The sequence below is a fragment of the Xenia sp. Carnegie-2017 genome, unplaced genomic scaffold (genome assembly GCF_021976095.1).
Source record: "Xenia sp. Carnegie-2017 unplaced genomic scaffold, XeniaSp_v1 HiC_scaffold_24, whole genome shotgun sequence".
Classification (NCBI taxonomy): domain Eukaryota; kingdom Metazoa; phylum Cnidaria; class Anthozoa; order Malacalcyonacea; family Xeniidae; genus Xenia; species Xenia sp. Carnegie-2017.
Window position 1 is genome coordinate 2,227,294 of NW_025813487.1, and position 18,310 is coordinate 2,245,603.

Consider the following 18,310-nt stretch of genomic DNA (forward strand, 5'->3'; position numbering starts at 1 on the left):
TTTTATCGAATACAAACACTAAATATGTTTGTACTAGCAGCTCCAGCTCTTAAGACATAAATGACCTGAATATGGAGCCTAAGAGTTTGGACAACTATATATATGATAAAATAGTTGAAAGAGACATATAAAACTGATTGGAGCCAAAAAGTTAAAAATAAGCATAATCCGTAAAAGGCATCTTGTAACCTCAAATAGTGTAACCTAGTGTAACTCATAATGTAACCACAAAGTTATAAAACAAACAATTACGCGGCAATATTTTGGTTTTATTTAAAAACATCATCAGAAAAAATGACATAGTTACAAGTTGCCAGTTAATTGTACATATATATACATAGTTTTTATATAAACAAAGTGTATATACAATGTGCCATCACGGCTATCACCATATTAAAATGGTGACTCCTGCACTTGGGACACAGGACGTACGGTTTGTATATATATATATACAGGTGTTCAGTTACAATAGGAGAAAATTTAGGGGCTGTTTACATGATCCCGGGTAGCCGGGATTCAGCCAAGCGTTAAATGATTTTGGCAAATGGAAAAGATTTAATACTTATCATCAGATGAATGTTCTTCAGCACTTTGACATTTCCCCTCCAGGTTTTATAGAACTCAATGGTCTACAACCCTAAAACATGGCAGACAGGTTATACTTTGTAAGTCTCCTTCGCAACTCTATTTTGGGTTGTATTGCTGACCTCGAAGGAAGTCCAGATCGGGATTTTTTGCGTTTTTCGTATTGATTCTCTTTACCATACTACGTTGCGATTTGCTGAAGTATTTGAGCTTGAAGAGGCTGTTCTGTAGTTAATCTCAAACGCAAAAGAACTTTTAAATGTCGATGTTCATCATGATATTAATCTATCTTCTTCATTGAACTGCCTCAAGTTTTCATATGATTCCGGATTGAATTCATTGGAATCTGCACTGAGCAATTTAAGCATTTCACTGTTTGTCCAATAGATATATCCTAGCAGAAACAATGTATCTCCAATATGGCGACTAGACGTGTTTCGTGTAGTTACACCTCAGTTTTATTTATTTTGATTTGGTGTTTAATTTTTAAAGATATTTTTATTCATCAAATACTGGATAACAGTAGTGATCGTTGTTTAAACTATTTTTATGTGGCAAAATCGCATTCTCAAACCTGTTTTATAAATATGAAGAATAAAGTGTCGCTGCTTACGCCGAACAAATCAAGTAAATCAAGTAACTTTCAATTTGGCTGTGCAATTGTGGTGAAGTCTAAACAAGCAATGGCGTCTGTAATATTATCTTTGCTTCATCGCTATTTATTACTGGCATTGGATGGCGACATTCATTTAAATCCAGGTCCGGTTCCTGCACAAAATCTTGTGTCTTCCCCGCAAGGAAATAGTTGTTTTAGTCTACAAAGTCGTGGCCTTCGGATAGGCCAATGGAATATAAACCGTTTGAATGAAACAAAGTTTGAACAAGTGCAAATTGAAATCCTTAGCCATGACTATAACGAGAAACGTCTGGATATTTTGATTATAAATGAAACGTTTTGGAATTCGCAAACCTCTACTGAATTGTTTAATATACCTGGCTTTGACTTATATATAAGGAATCGGAATAGTACTTCGAAAACTTTGAATGGTGGTGGTATTGCTATATATGTTAATCGTGATTTAATTGCTAAAAGAAGACATGACTTGGAAACAATCGAGTTGGAAGTTTTAATGATGGAATTGTGCCCATTTAAGTCGAAGAGAAGTCTCATTATAGGTGGCATTTATCGCCCACCAAACTCCGACAAAAATTACAATGTTCAATTGGGTATGAATATCGAAAATGCTTCCATGCACGGTAAAGAAACGTTAATCCTTGGGGACTTTAATATCGATTATCTTGACACTTAATCAAAGCATCATCGCTTGGTTAAGCATTTGTTATCCTTATCTTTTCAACAACATATTATCGATGCTACACGTCCAATCGGTGGTAAACTACTCGATCATATTTGGTCAAATAGACCCGAATTTTTATCTCATTGCTCGACTGCTGATATCTTTATTTCTGATCATTTACCTGTATGTTGCTTGCGTCGTTTTAAAAAATCCTGTGGGAAATTTATGCAAACGCATACTGTTAGACTTATCGCGATATGAGAAACTTTGATGATGAAAAATTTCGGAGTTCTTTGCAAAATGTTCCTTGGGATACATCATTTATCTTCGATGATATTGAGGATATTGTAATTATGCGGTACTCTCTCTTCAATAATATACTTGATCAACATGCCCCATTAATTTCTAAGCGCATTAAAAAGGTGAATAAGTCTAAATGGCTTACTGAGGATATATCTTCAATGATGAGAAAAAGAGATATGCTTCTCAAAAAAGCGAAATCCTCTCGTTCCCATGAAGACTGGGAGTCAATTAGAAAAATTAAAAATAAAATAAATCATTCAGTATTTAAAGCCAAACAAGTCTATTTCAAGTCATCTCTTATTGAAAATCGTAAAAATCCTAAGAAGCTTTGGAAAATACTAAAATCTCTTTCTGGTGATACAAATGATCCCGTTCAAGTGAAGGAATTGTTATTTAATGGATCTCTTTTCTATCATAACAAAGAAATTGCTGAAGCGTTTAATCTGCACTTTGCAAATGTGGCTTCTAATCTTTTAGATGATACCACTGTTATAAATGATAACGATTTTTTATCTTTTGGCAATTTGAGTTTAGATATTCCTGAAATAAGTGCTGAGCAGGTTATTCAAATAATTCAAGATATTCCCTCATCAAAAGCAAATGGTCCAGACAATATTAGTGTAAAGATCTTGAAGACTGCTGCCCCAATTATTTCATCGTCGTTGTCAAAGCTTTTCAATCATTGTATTACTTCGTGTCAATTTCCACAGTCATGGAAAACAGCCAAAGTTTTTCCCCTGTTTAAAATGGAAATGCTACAGATCCAGATAATTATCGACCTATTTCTACGCTACCGATAATTTACAAAGTTCTTGAACGTCATGTATATAATTGTTTGGTTCGCGAATTTCAATCCAACGACATGTTTTATGTTCTTCAATCTGGCTTTAGGAATGGCTATTCTACTGAAACGGCTCTTATTAAAATTGTTGATCAGATATTATCTGATCTTGATAATGACAATACTAGTGGCTTGCTGTTTGGTGATTTTAAAAAATCATTTGATATGGTGAATCATAAACTACTTTTGGGTAAACTTAAAGCCTGTGGTCTTAGTACTGATTCCATCAAATGGTTCAACTCATATTTGTCAAACAGGTATCAATACGTGTCAGTGAATGGCGTCTCCTCTGCTACAACTATTATTGATCGTGGTATACCACAGGGTTCAGTCTTGGGCCCCCTGTTGTTTATCATATTTATTAATGATTTGCCTAAATCAATAAAAAACGCCTCAACGAATATTTTTGCTGACGATACCACTCTTATTAAATCTAATCATTACTCAGATGTTTCCTCTATTGAACGCATATTACAAGAGGATACAACTAATTTGAACTCGTGGGCAAATAAAAATTTAATGGTGCTTAGCTCTACAAAATCAAAAACTATGCTTATCACTGGAAAAAAAGAATTGCAAAGAAACTGGTAAATTCATCTACATTATTGTGTGTTCATATTAATGGGAATATGTTAGAGCAGGTTTCCCACCAGAAGCTTCTGGGAATCATTTTAGATGAAGACCTAAGTTTTTCAAATCATATTGATAAGCTATGTTCCAAATTAGCCAAACGAATTGGCCTTCTTAAAAAGTTAAGATATTATCTACCATTGGATGAACGCATTGCGTTTTATAATGCCACTATTAAATCTGCTATGATGTTTGGTAGCTGTGTTTGGTCAAATACAACAAAAGATAACTTGGATCAAATTACAAAATTACAAAAAGAGAGCAGCTCGCGTAATTCTAGATGCCTCAACACGCGATAGAAGTATTCCACTCTTTTCCAAATTGGGCTGGATACCTTTTAGTAAGGAAGTGGAAATTAGAAAGGCCATGATTTGTCATAAACGTTTCTATGGTAACTGTCCATCTTATATTAATGATATTCTACCAACAAATGCCAGTCGCCACAATAGAAATACTCGTTATAAAGACTTAACTATTTGTTTACCCAAAATGAAGAGACAAAATGATGGTGGGCGATCTTTTGCTGCTACTGCAAGTCGATTTTGGAACAGTCTACCTCTTACTATGCGTAAACTTTCATCAGCTACACTTTCTAAAAAGAAACTTTATGATAAAAATAATTCAGATATGCTCATAGAATAATCTTTTATTTAGTTTTTTAGTATTTTTAGTCTTGTGTAATTCTGGTTTTTAAATTGTAATTAATCTCGTAGTTTGTTAGTTTGAGGGCCACAAGTTTTTTCACACTTGTTGTGTCACGTGTTTACCCTCTTTTAATGAAGTTTCATCATCATCATCATCATCACTTGTGTGTCCTCAATCTTTATTTATCAGAAAAAACTATGCGTGCAGTGTAACCATAAAAGCAAATGTTTTTTACTTTCACAAGACTTGGTCTAATGACCTTAGAATTTCCCACCTCTTTTATGTAGATGCAACATTAAGAAAAGGGGGGGAGGAGAGTTTAAGCTCATACGACCAAATCTGGTAAAGAAACTTGGTCACGCTGCATGTGGCTGTCTAGGTATACAGACATGCACAGCTTTTGGAGTGGGTGCTCTAATAGGAAAGACAGCCACAAATTTGCCTTTTTGCTTGAACGTTTTGAATGTGATGTTTTTACTCGTGTATTAATTTTCAATTCAAATAGAAACTGTACAAAAATGTGTCGCTCGTGTCAAATGCTACAATATATTAATGAAACGTTTACCAGCTTTCCAAAGCGCCGTCTTCAGCTCGTTGTTACAATTGAAGCTTTTAGCAAACTCATACGAGTTCTCCAGCACTTCCCACAACAAAAACAGCTGGTTAGAGGTTAGATGTGGAAACAGTCCGTCGTGTTTTCGTTTAGCGGTTCGTCGAGGAGTGTTGAGACACTGAAACGATGAAAAACTAAGTCACCAATCATAATGAGACATGTACGATTATTGAAAGTAAACAACTCTGACTACAGTGTATCGTTGCTACTTATAACAATGTCAAAACATGAAATTGTATGAAAGTTCAGCTCTGGGTAAATAAACGTCAAAAACCAAGATGCAAAACCCTCAAAGAGCGCATTTGATTGGATTATGGTTGACAATCACTCTCTGGAAAAACACGGTTGTAGCTACATATGGTATTCAAATGGATATTTTTTAACTAAATAGTCCGACTTCCATTATGTATATAATAGTGTATTTATCAAGATAGCACTCGTGCAATTTGGCTATTTTTACACCAATGCCGGCGATTTTGCGAATCAGTTTGACCAATCAGGTGAAAGAGGATTTATTACACAATTGCAGGTGATTTAGAGAATCAGTTTGACCAGTCAGGTGAAAGAGGATCTTACAAGCCTGCATACAACACATAAGGAACTTTAAGGAATTCAACCCAAGGAAAAAGTTTATTCTATAAAGTCTCTTGAGGAAAGTTATTGAAACTTTTACGTGTCTAAAGAAGGAGGAACCAGTTGTGAACTCGATAAATAGGGAGGTTCACATATTCATGTTTTGCTGTATTAACTTCCAGTGAAATCAATTGTTCTTTACAGATTAAGAGATGCATATATGAATTTGTGACCACCCCACCCCTACAACCACAGAATAATAATTATACAGAAGGGCCACTCAAGTGTGCACAGCGTCCTCATGGCCGCCATTATTCCAGCAAGATATATTTAGGGTTTTTCATTTGTTTCCAACCCCTACAATTACATGACGTCATTTCTTCGTAATGAAATTAAAAATATTTCAATATAAGAAATGACGTCGTTTCATTTTAATGTTTGGAAACAAGTGAAAAGCCCTAAATATCTTGCTAGAATAATGGCAGTCGATATGCGCGTCACAATATGCTTGAGGACAAAAACATCAAAGGTTTAGACACAAGTGACCTTTCTGTATATTACATATTCTGTGCTTCAGCTAAGAACTTTGTTATGCCACCAAGGGGAACTCTGGTACAAAAACATTACGACAAAACGATTTATCTCAGTATTACCAACAATGACCGTAATTACAACTGACCTGTAATTCAGCCGTAGTATCTTCATCTTCTCGCTTGCTGGTGCTTGGGAAAAAGACGACATTGTCGATCATTCGGATAAGTTCCAATTGAACGACACACTTAATGATCAATGAATTGAACAGCATCCTCTCAGTCTTCACAACTAAAATAATGAGATGATTTTACGACGTTAAAGTACATACATGAAAAAATTAAAAAATGTCACTCGGGTGTTGGTTGAACATTTCCGTATTCACGCTCAAACGATTTTTTCATTTGTCAGCAAAAATATGCCAAATAAAGGGTTAATTTATCTTACTAGAAGATTTTCAAACGCATAAATCAATTATAGGTTTTGCTACGCCTTTCCAACAAACCAAAGTAAATTAAACACGTAAATGGCAGCAAGCTGTGACAACAAATTATTAATCTCAATTGATTTCTAACACATAGTTACCTGGTTCGTGTTCTTCGACAGGTTCAAATCGTAAACTAGGCGTACTATGTAAACTAATGCTGTCTTGTTCTTTGGTTTCTTCAACTGTTTCTTGAGGCATTTCCTCCTCCGTTTCATTCAGACTTTTTGACGATTGCTGACCATCTTGTTCGTCCTCATCTGAAAAATAATACGGAAAAATTTTTAATTGTTACTCAAAGAATGCAAGCTGTTGGTCCATACGAGTTAAAGATTCACACGAGCTATATTGCAATATGCGAACTTTTGCTTCATATGAGCTTTTGGTTTAAATGAGCTTTTTTAATATGCGAGCTTTAGCTTACCATGAAATATTTTCCAATCTTATAATCATGGAGACAATTGAAGCAAAAATTTTCCTTTAAAAGAATTCACAAACTTTTTATTTATCTTCGGATATTTGGGCACGATATCATCCTCCAGGTCGACAGGTGACATTATCTACAATATACGTCAATTTCAAGGGTAATAAATACATAAAAAAAAACAGAATAGTTATGAAAGTATGTCTAAAATTTTAAAGTGTCGGGCTTTAAAACATCATAAAAAATACTAAAGGGCGGATTACATGATCCCGGTAGCCGGGATTCAGCCAAGCGTTAAATCATTTTTGTAAATGGAAACGATTCAATACTTATCATCAGATAAATCTTCTTAAGCAATTTCACAATATTCTAATTTGATAAATACGCAAAACATTTAAAATTAAAACAACCAATTTGCCATAATTTAAGAATTACAACCGAAATGACGTGTGGCGCTTCGCAAACAATTGTAATTTATAACCTTGAAGTTTTGGCTCTTTTCAATCCCTTGAATTCATCTGGCTAGCTCGCTATTCGGGCCAGCCCTCCTCCATAAAATCAGGCCCTAAGTGTAACTTACCTTGAGTGGTGATGACGCAGGAGTGACATCGGGTGTGGGTAGACTCATTACTTGTTGGTCAGCGGGTCTCCATTTCAATAGTTCGTGAGGTACGGTTGATTCAAATATCGTCTTTACACATTGACATGTCTTTTCCCAAACGTTTTCGGAGAACGTGTTGCCATTGGATATGACGAAATATTCCAAACAATTGGTACCAGACCTCGCTAACTGCTCGTTATATAAAGACAAGTATTGAATGAACGAGCAAAGCAAGACATGGTGTTACAAAGCATTTACAGTCGAACCTGTAAGAAACTCTGATACTTCTTTTATACCAATGTACCTCAAACCAAACCAATCACAAACTCTCATAGTTCAAACCAATCACACACTCTCATACTTCAAACCAATCACAAACTCTGACACAACGAACCAATCACCAAGGCAAATGCCAAGCACAAACACGTTGAATAATTTCAAGCTTACCTTTTTGACACACCACTCTAGATGGCCATACATATCATCAAGAAGAATTTCAGAAAGAATATCAAAATACTGAGTAAAAACATCGATGATAGCATATAGAGCGTGATTACAAGTTGTTGTCATCCATTCTGATTTCTATAAAAAAACATCACATATTTCAAAACAGCTGATGTCTAATTTTATGACGAGGAAATACAACACCGTATACACGGACTTGATTCTTTGTAAAGGAAACGACCTTCACGCAGTTTAACTCTACTCCCTCCTGATTTAAAGGCAAAAGCATTCTTTACAGGTGGGTAACTTTCACAAACGAGTGTTTCAAACCTTCCATACTGGTACAAATCGTTTACACAAAATGAAATCGGTAAGTGAATAGGGAATGCAAGAGGATAAGAATGGATAGAGAATGAAGTGAATACGAGTAGATATACAGAATGAAGTGACTGTAGAATGAAAGTGGATAGAAGTGAATAAGAAATAGAGGATATGGGGATCATTGAACTAAAATACATGGAACGCTACATGAAGCAAATAATTGAAGCCAAATCTTACACCCAGACACGTCTTTAGTGTTTCGAGATTCTCTCGCGGAGTGAAAATTGATTGAACTACACACGCGTGTCTGGGTGTAAAATTTGGCTTCAAAAAATTACTACGGTTTTCTATTACAGGTAGCGTTCCATGTATTTTAGTTCAATGGAGTGGATACACAATTGAAATGGATGAGTGAATGAGGAATGAAGGTGGATAGACGTGAACACATGAAATGAATATTATTCCATGTGGAACTGGATAGTCGTGTATGTAAGTTGGCTTTTTGCGATATAATGCGTGTTTCTGGCAATCATAGACAATAAGACCACAATAACGACACATTATAAACTACGCCTTTCGGAGAATAATGGACCAGCAAAAATGTTTCTGAGCCAATCAAAGCGCGACATTTCGCCGGAAGTGACGCTTGCCATAAAATAAGAGTACAATAATGACAGTTTTCTAACCTCCTGCCAATCCATCTGTCTGTCTGGTAGTTTCATGTTGTCGAAAATTCGAAACACGACTTTAAACACATCACGCCACCAATGTTGGAGAAACGTGTTCCCGTATGTTTTCATGATTTCAAACATCACGTTTAGGCCTCTATTTGAAGGATGGAAAGGAGATCACATTAAATTATACAATACATACTAATCTATACAGTACATACAACTCAATATTTCCACCATACCTTGTTCTGACATCTAGTTTACATCGGTTGATGATACACGAAAGCTCAAAAAGGACTGGAAACCAGCCTTTCACCCAGATTCTGTCCTCCTCTGATAGCCCACCATCCTCTACTCCGTAGTCTTTAAACATCTGTTTATAAAAGAGAAGAAAACAAACGCGATTAGAAAATGCTACACGAAAAAGCGATTGAAATAGATGATTTGGATTTCATTTGATCCAAAGTGGTTAGCTTTGATGTGATTTTTCAAATTTTTAAATCATTTCAAAGGTGAAAAGAAAGTAGATTTGCAATGGTCGTACCAAAGGATTTTCAGAAACAAATTTGGCGTTTACCTCAAAAACCTATACGAATATGACTGAATAACCATGGAAAAGAACGAACACATAAAATTCTTGTTGCAAAATAAACGAAGTTCTCTGTCACATCCGAGAAACACATTTACTTAAATGATATTCAAATTCAAGAGCACAACAGACAGGTCGGTGGTAAGATTAGAAGAAAAAGCTCCTTCCTTAAACTACAAACCTGTTGTTTGAAAAGCGAGTTCCACGATTCCTTCATTATGATCGGACGCAGCCAAATGAAAAACGGAGAAAACATTTTTCCAAGCAGATTTGATGTTTGCGGCTTGCGAATGCACCATTTGTGTGACACATCGTACGACCATATCACGAATTGTGGAGGAACTAAAATGTGAAAAATCCAGTTGTTGATTCAAGCAAATCGTAGACTGAAAATTGCAGTCCTTGTTGCCAAGTTTATAAAGATATAGAAGAAAGAATTTTAATCAAATCCTTCGAATAATAGCAGACAAAACAGAGCGATTGATTGAAAGACTTCCTTTGTAAAATCCTTCGTAAAATTCCAACTTAAAAAAGAATCTGCAAAGTCTGCCACAAATTTTGTTTATTTGATAGAAAGATTTTCAAGCTGCAGGAAACTTTACATTTTCTGACAGAATTGACTCCTGCATAAAATTACCTGTTTTTCTTCACTATGTATTCAAAGGGTCGGAGAGAATCCTTTTGAAATTGGAAATTTGGCAATTCGCCCTTTTCCAAGAATTTCATGGATAATTGTCGCAAAGAGTCGACACAGAAGAACGCAACTTCTTCATTACGGTTACAACCACACTAAAATGGCACATAAATTATCTAAGATGGAGAAGTACCATAGTTGGTAGAACATTGAAGATGAAGGAATTGATTATCTTGTTTTTATACTTGAGATATGAAAGAAACTAGAACTGTGTTTTGAAATATCATCATAGTTCACAGTTGATCTGATAGTTTAGTTGATAGAATATTGGAGACAACGATTATCTTGTTACTATACTTGAGTACATCATAACAACGTGATATTTTTATCCATAATATCAAGATACAATCTTAGTCGTTAATACTCGCTAACCTTGTTAAAATGATCTCCCAACACAGCCCATATTCGTAACCATTGCAGCCGAATACGACCCATATTGTAATAAGTAATCTCTACGATCTTCTGCAGACTAAACATACGTATCGTTGTAGGATTGGAAATCTCAACTTCCGAGACTTGACGTAAACCTTCCACGAAATCGACTTAGGAGAAAAACGAAAACATTTTGAGATTTGGATACAGGAGATAATGATACTTGGGATTTGTAAAAATTAGGATTTGGATTCTGGGATTTGGGATAATAGGGATTTGGACATAGCGAAGCCAGAACGCTGGATGGTAGGGGTGAATATTCATGTATTTAGTTTTGCCTGACTGATTTGGTTTAAAAGCTATTTTAATTTGAAAAGAAATTAGTTGGTCACAGTGGAATATATGACCATATATATGAATATTCACCTCTCCCCCTGCATTAACGTTCTAGCTTCGCCCCTGGGGTGGGAGATAGGTCACAAAATACATAGCTATCATTAAAGTAAACGTTACCTGTCAACTGCAACGACAACACTTTGTGCAGCGGTCTCCCCAATAGTTTCCTGTGAGCCGGCAGCTTTTTTCGAGTCAGCGGCAACAGGCATCCGACCTTCATAGAAATACAAGCAAAGAAAAGCACCTAACGTTAGGATTTGACATTTTTCTACGAGCGTCACAACAATGTTAGAAGCAACCTGAGGTTATATCATAAGATGTCTTGTTGTTTGCGGTGAATGCTGTGGGTGAATTAGTAACACCGCTGGACGCCGTGTGAAGGTATTGCGTTTTCACACCAGTACCGATAAGTTGAGCCAATTCAAGTTGGGAAATGCATTTCAGTATCTAGAATGAAAACAATGACTTTAGGGAAACGTAAAAAGATGCGCCGAGCGGAACAAGCATTTGAGCAACGAAAACGAGTGTCCAACAAGACGAACATAAACGTTAAATACATACGTAGAAAATATCTTCAAATAAAAAATATCTTGAGAAAAAACTTATTTTCTTATGCATATTTATTACAGATGTACATTTGTGATACGATTCTCTGATGAATGGTATGGAATACGGTCAACAAAGCACTTAGAAAAATGAAAAGTAAAGACTGTAGCAATATCGTGAAGTTTTCACTACAGACAAGACCTAGACTTTTTCCTTTGATGAAAAAAAACAATCGATCATATTTTCAGTCGTAAACACCAACCATAATGTATAGCTAGATGATTCTCTCTACCTCGAGCCAAGATTTCCCGATGCAATTACCATCCGTTTGAGCGATGGTAAGAAGTGTCTTGATCGTCTCGATGTTCTTCGTTTTCATTTCATGAATATGCGTGCCACTGGTCGCAGTAAGTAAAATGAACCTGGATAGCGCTTGTACAAAAGCATCTCTTTCCAACTACAATGTGAAAAGAGTTATTATGAGTATCGAAAAATGAACTTAATGGTAAAGAATCTCCATTCATATTCCCTAACATCATTATAACTAACTGTAATCATTGAAAAACTTTTAAGTAAAGATTATTTCACATTCACATGCATCCTGATATATCCATATATGTACACAAACAGACAATTAATTCAAAGGTAAACAAACATCTGTTTTTATTGTATACATATGAATATCATCTAAACCTTGAACATATAACACGCAAAGAACACGACGTGTATGTAACTACGTAAATATATTCATAAATTTCAACAATTCAACATTCAACATATTTTTGAATATATATTTATGTCCGGGAAAGGGTCACCAAGGGATGAAAAGGTATGCAGAGACATTAATGTCGTTATTTCATACCCAAATATATAAAAATAAACAGAATGTTGTGTGTTTATCAACTTACAGGCATGCTGAATATGCAAGATATTCGTATTGCACAGCGGATTCCATCAAGACAAAATTAAGCAACAGAAGGATCGTCGTTGTCTTGTAGATAGACGCTGAACGCGGCAAGAAACGGACTCCATGCAACCTTAAACACACAAAACAAAATGGTCAACAATGGGGACTGGGGCGGGTTGTAAAAAGTAGATTTAGCTAATGTAGTGGATTATGAATATTTTATGCAGTGCGGTGTTTGAAATTAAATGAAGATAGATCTTCACTTTGCTGACATTTAGCAAACACTGAAATCAGTGAAGATTCGACCATCCGGTGCAGTGCTGAACACAAGCAGGTCAATATTGTTGGGCTCATGTTTTCTCGTGAAAGGAATGCCATGTTTTCTCGTGAAAGGAATTCTCGTGAAAGGAATAAAATATTCATACGACATTCCTTTCACGAGAAAACATGAGCCCAACAATATTGACCTGCTCACCACTGTGTGACTTCATAGCTCAGTTGGTCAGATTACTGCACCGGCACCGCAGAGGTCAAGGGTTCGAATCCCGTTGAGTCACCTGATTTTTTCAGGTCCTGAGACGATTGCTTAAATTGTCCAGCAAAGTGCGAAGATCATATCTTCATTTAGTAGTGGATTATCTCAATACAAAATCCAGTGAAATCATTCATTGGTCAGCTAAAATATTAGATTATCAAACATATTTACTCTTCGTCATCGCAAACATTCATTACATAAAATCTAAGTCTTTTCTTTAACAAGATTAAGATGAATGTCATCATGTTTTGGAATCTACGCCCCCCGTACTTGGCACTGTCCGTATAAGTTGACATCACAAATAACGCTTCGTTAATCAATCCTTACATACACCACAAACATTATCCTCCAGACTCCACCCCAGTACCTTGAACATTGTCTTCACGTGACCAATCTGTGTCGCCGTGACAAAATCCGTCTGAATATGACTCACGTCTTCCATTTGTGTTTTGGCGTTTTCCGCCATCTACTCCATTTCCATAGAATACAACATACGACGATGTTTCTCACTTTGTAAATCTGTTAAGTGGAAGCACAATAAAAAATCTCTTTAGTTTCATGAAAATGCATTGGAGCTCTCTTAAGACCAACACCGAACATCACAATATCCATTATACACCCATCTCCAGACCAACATCTCCATCTCAAAACCTTCACCTTCATCTCAGAGCTAGGACTCTACATTTCGCAGTCAAGACCTTTAACCTAGAATCTGTACAATTTTTTCAGTTAAGCCTTGATTCTCGTATTAATGTTCCAATACATACATGTAGCATCGTATCTACTGTTCACTTTTGGTGTATGTTTCATCTTGATTTCATTCTGTGCAATATCATCATAAATTGCTTCAAGATATTAAGATGGAAGATCTTTACTGTCATTTATACCACGATTCATTTGAATGTACTGCTCTTTTGTTATCTTCCGTTTAACTTGAAAGAAAATTTCACGTGATTACGATCTCGCATCTAAAGGCAAATTTTTCACGTGATTTCAATGAAGGCTCCATATCAACGCCATGAAAATCTCGCGTGACCACAATGGAGTCACGTGATCATAGACATAAAGCCACTTTTATAGAAAACCATTGCAAATGAAGTAAGTCTGTGTAACCTGTGAACTATGTAGATCAGTAGTCAACATGATGATAGAATAAGCCAGAACGTAGGCAGCGTCTGCACTAGCAAACACATCGTAACTAAAATATAAATGATAAATATAAAAAAAAGTTTATCGTAGACAGTCTAACCTAGCTATATCTAGACATGTTTGTACATGAGTAAGGTTGTAGAAACGTCAGTCAACATCAACAACAACAGTCCTTCTCAGGACTCTACAAACCTGGACGATCTACATCTACAAACATGTAACAATACTCCCTGGTTCAAACAACTCACTTTACATCTATCTAACAGCAAATTGCAGTCCTCAAAACTCAAATAATAAAAGTTCGATGAGAAAATACTTAAAAAAAACCAAAAATCGTCAAAAACCTGTCCTAAATTATTGTTGATGTTAAATGAAAAAAAATTAACACATGGTTCATAGACAAAAGTCATTTCGTAAGTTTCACGAACCAGCATGCAACGCGAGATGTAAAACAACAGATAACAAGTCACAAATCAAGCCCTTACTTTGGGTTCGTTTCACAGAACCTACTCGCAAACTTCTCCATGAGTCGATCGATCTTTTGCGCTTCACCGGGAAGCCGGAATTTAGGTAAGAACAATCGCAGAGCTTGCACAAGATTGGTACCAGTAAAATCCAACTGATCTTTATAGGCGTACATTATCTCCCGTTCATATCTAAGAAGTATATGAACACATGAGGAACAGTTGAGGATATGACGCACAGTTGAGGATTTGACGAACAGTTGAGGACATGACGAACAATAGATCTAAGTCTACTATTGTTTGCTTATTTTGAACAGTAGCAAATCTTACTGAATTCTGTTAATATTATTCACTGGAAAGAGAAATTTTGAGCATTTAAAAAATTGTTTTGTTTTTTATGGACAAAATAACCAAGAGATTTGAAGATAATGCTTAGTTTCAAACAGCTTTTGTCCTTTTACACGGAGTTTAATGCAACCTTAAACATATTTTAAACATTCTTGATTTTACGATTAAATTTTCTGATTTACTATTTCATGTATCATGAGCAAACCATCCATGGGCTTCATGGCAAATTAACATAATCAACTTTTCTTGACTCAATTTATGTTGAAATAAATACTTAAGATGAAAATCAAACGTCTTAACGTGATTTTCACGTGATTGTCACGCGAGTGAGATGTGAAAAAACATACTTACTGTCCTGGATCACCAATCAGCTCGCCAATCATACTCTAAAACCATAAAACGCCACACTGGGTCAAAATCCAAAGCAACATTTAATGTTTCTACAAATTCCTCAGAGATAGCGTGCAAATGTGACAAAATGAAAACTTTAGTGAAAGAAGACAACATCATGTGAAATGAAGCATAAGCATTGCAAGGGAGATAGATGGTCTAAAATGATCGTCATTTTGTCAAGTGTATCATAAACTAAACGATTGCAAGGGATATAAATGGAGTAAAATGATCATCTCTTTGTCGAGTGTATCATAAACAAAAGGATTGCAAGGGATATAGATAAACTGAAATGATCATCACCTTGTCTAGTGTATCATCAGTGTGTAAGAACTGAGCGACTTCGGTTGCTGTCTCACCAAGGAGACCTTCAGATTGAAGGAATTTTATACCTTGTGATGGATTCTTGTTAAATCGTAAAGTAAATCGTAAAATTGAATAAAAATACAGAAGAGAAGCAAAATTGTTGGCCAAACTTACAATTGAATTCCCTTTTCTTTCGTCTCCTTCTTCTGTTTAAGACTCTCAAATTCTTCAGCATTATCGATGGCTTTTGTACTATTAAGAGACGACTGACTACCCCCGTTTTTTGAGATTGTAAATCACCGGGTTCCCCTCTGTTTTCATTCTCCTCGATGTTTCCTTTTCGAGAAATTGTTGGTGCACCATCAACCAGATCTGTCAGGAAATTTATATGGAAGAGATTAAACAGAAGTATTGAGGAATAACTATGATGATTTGGAGATCAATAAGGGATCGCATGGATCATTAAGAGGTTAGCATAGATCATCAAAAGATAGCCTAGATGATAGGGAAGATAGTATAGATTATTGAGAGATAGACTAGAACATTGAGGGTAGCATGGGTCAATAATGAGTAACTATAAACATTAAGATATAGCCTTGATCCACCGCGAGACCACCAAGGGTAAGTAAGATAACTAAGGGATAACTTAGATCCTGAGAGGTTAACTACAATTGTCGAACAACTAGTTACGATTAAGAATATTAACGTGTGTATAAGAAAATAATGGAGTAACTTGGTTAAATAGGGGATACAGAGTATAGAAAGATGGAATCTTGATGGAGACAAAAATCGTCAGTGTAGCCGATATCAAAAGAGGGGCACAATGGATCGTAAAGCGCTAACGTATCGAAATGTGTAACAATATTAAGTTTATATTCGCTACATGCGAGTTTCTTTAATTTCATAAAGATGTTAAAACTTACCAAAATTATCGTCCACCTGAAAATCAGGTTTAAAGTAAAGATCCCGGCTCCATTCTACCATACATTTAAGAATAGAAACGAGACATTCCAGACCTTTGATACGAATACTGCGTTCTTGAACCTGGAAAAATCATATAAAAATAAGACGACATTGATACTATTCATATAAAAACGTGATAAAAAGATGTATTATAATTAACATTATCAGCACAAAATATTAGAGACATGTTTAAGTCCTTTTCATGTTGCTAGAGTATGCTCCAGTTTTTCCATGTTGATAGACTATGTCCCAGTCCTTTTCATAATAATAGACTACGTTCCAATCCTTTTCGAGTGGCATAGATATGAACAAGAGAATGTAGAGAAGTAAACATTTTGAAACATATTCATCAACTTACTGATGTCGCTCCTAATTCAATAGCTTGACGTCCTTGGGCAACTTTAGACAAATCATTGATCAATCTTTGAAAGATATTCGACAAAGCCAATTCACAGTCGTAATTTAAATATATATCAACGACACAAAAAAAAGCACTAATGGACACAAATAATGGACACAAATGACATTAATGGCTAATATGAATGGATATTAATGGATGACAGGAAGATAAAATCAAAAATTTAATTGTTGGTATATTGATAATTAGTAAGGGAAAGGTCACACCTCACCTCTTGTACACCCACGAAGAAAATTAGAACAAGAGGATTGTGAAGACTGTATATAGGATGGGATTTGGAAATAAAAGATGCTTAATTGTTGTATAGGGTTAAGCAAACGGAAGAAACATTTGGTAGAACTGGAGACAATGTCAGTGCAAGCTTTACACCAAAAGTTGATGGTTTGCACCAGCTAGAGAGTTCACTAAAGTCTCAAGGTTTGCATAAGGCTGTACAAACCAAAAAAACATCTCTTAGTTCTTTTGTAGATAATAGTAATACGAAACAGACAACTTGTAAATTATCTAACATGTATTCATGATTCATTTGCAAATTATCTTTGATTGATATAATTGATGTAGCTCAGATACGCACGTTTGTACAGGCTAATGCAAACACAGTTTAAGTTTTTATTAAGGTGGTCACCCCCTCTATAGCAACTTTTTTTATTTTTAAAATTTTAAAGTGAAAATAACATTTTCTGAATGAGTAAGGTGATAGAAAATGATGTGCACAAAAAAAAATTCAGGAAGTTGCTAATTACACTAATTATCCATTATGGCGGCCATTAATTAGCCCATAATTAACTAACAGCATTAACATGATATCTCAAGAACAAGACATCACAATGAAACAAATAATACATTTTTAAAAAGCCAATAATCTGAGCTAGAGAATGACATTTTTAAATTTTCTACAAATTTTTTTATAAAAATTTAACAGCCGATTTATTGAATTGTCAGATATTTTGGGTTTTAACCCACCATTTTTTCGGAAAAAAGTGCAGAAATAATTCATCTATGAGGAAAATTATAAAATTTGAAAATGTCAGTTTCTAGATTATATTGTACTAAATAAATATACAAAATATCAAGCTTCTACAATAAATATTTACAAAGTTACAGTGTCACAAGTATTGGTGACACAAAAAATAACGAAATAGAGAAAAGTCAAGTTAAAGTTATAGTAAAGTTTTCATATCATTATACAGGGTTTAAAAGCTACCTGACTCATATGCAACTCCTTCATTGTCCTCAGCCTTGTCTAAATACTTTTTTCTATAATATCTT

The 18,310-nt window shown here is 35.2% G+C and overlaps 1 protein-coding gene, 1 long non-coding RNA gene and 1 pseudogene across 2 annotated transcripts; all 3 read right to left on the reverse strand.

Annotated features, from left to right (window-relative positions):
- Positions 1 to 4,225: 4,225 nt before the first annotated feature.
- On the reverse strand, positions 4,226 to 7,555 carry LOC124451287 (brefeldin A-inhibited guanine nucleotide-exchange protein 1-like). Its single transcript, XM_047001910.1, has 7 exons — positions 7,508 to 7,555; positions 7,002 to 7,063; positions 6,827 to 6,882; positions 6,605 to 6,763; positions 6,168 to 6,310; positions 4,868 to 5,033; positions 4,226 to 4,245 (listed from the first exon to the last, which is right to left on the reverse strand). Exons 1-7 carry the CDS (start codon positions 7,553 to 7,555, stop codon positions 4,241 to 4,243), a joined length of 639 nt encoding a protein of 212 aa, XP_046857866.1. The 3' UTR covers positions 4,226 to 4,240.
- A 136-nt stretch (positions 7,556 to 7,691) lies between these two features.
- Positions 7,692 to 15,347, reverse strand: LOC124451288 (annotated as a pseudogene).
- Positions 15,348 to 15,851: 504 nt separating this feature from the next.
- LOC124451579 lies at positions 15,852 to 16,641 on the reverse strand. The gene is made up of 2 exons (XR_006950547.1): positions 16,584 to 16,641; positions 15,852 to 16,032 (listed from the first exon to the last, which is right to left on the reverse strand). It is a non-coding gene; the product is annotated as an uncharacterized LOC124451579 (long non-coding RNA).
- Between the last annotated feature and the right edge of the window lie 1,669 nt (positions 16,642 to 18,310).

Excerpts from the sequence above, each read along its gene's own strand:
- LOC124451287 (XM_047001910.1), bottom strand. The coding sequence starts at position 7,555 with ATGAGTCTACCCACACCCGATGTCACTCCTGCGTCATCACCACTCAAG. Across the intron at positions 6,883-7,001 it reads TATCCGAAGATAAATAAAAA|CTCATATGAAGCAAAAGTTC; the intron begins GTTTGTGAATTC and ends TTAAACCAAAAG. Across the intron at positions 5,034-6,167 it reads ATACTACGGCTGAATTACAG|TGTCTCAACACTCCTCGACG; the intron begins GTCAGTTGTAAT and ends TCATCGTTTCAG.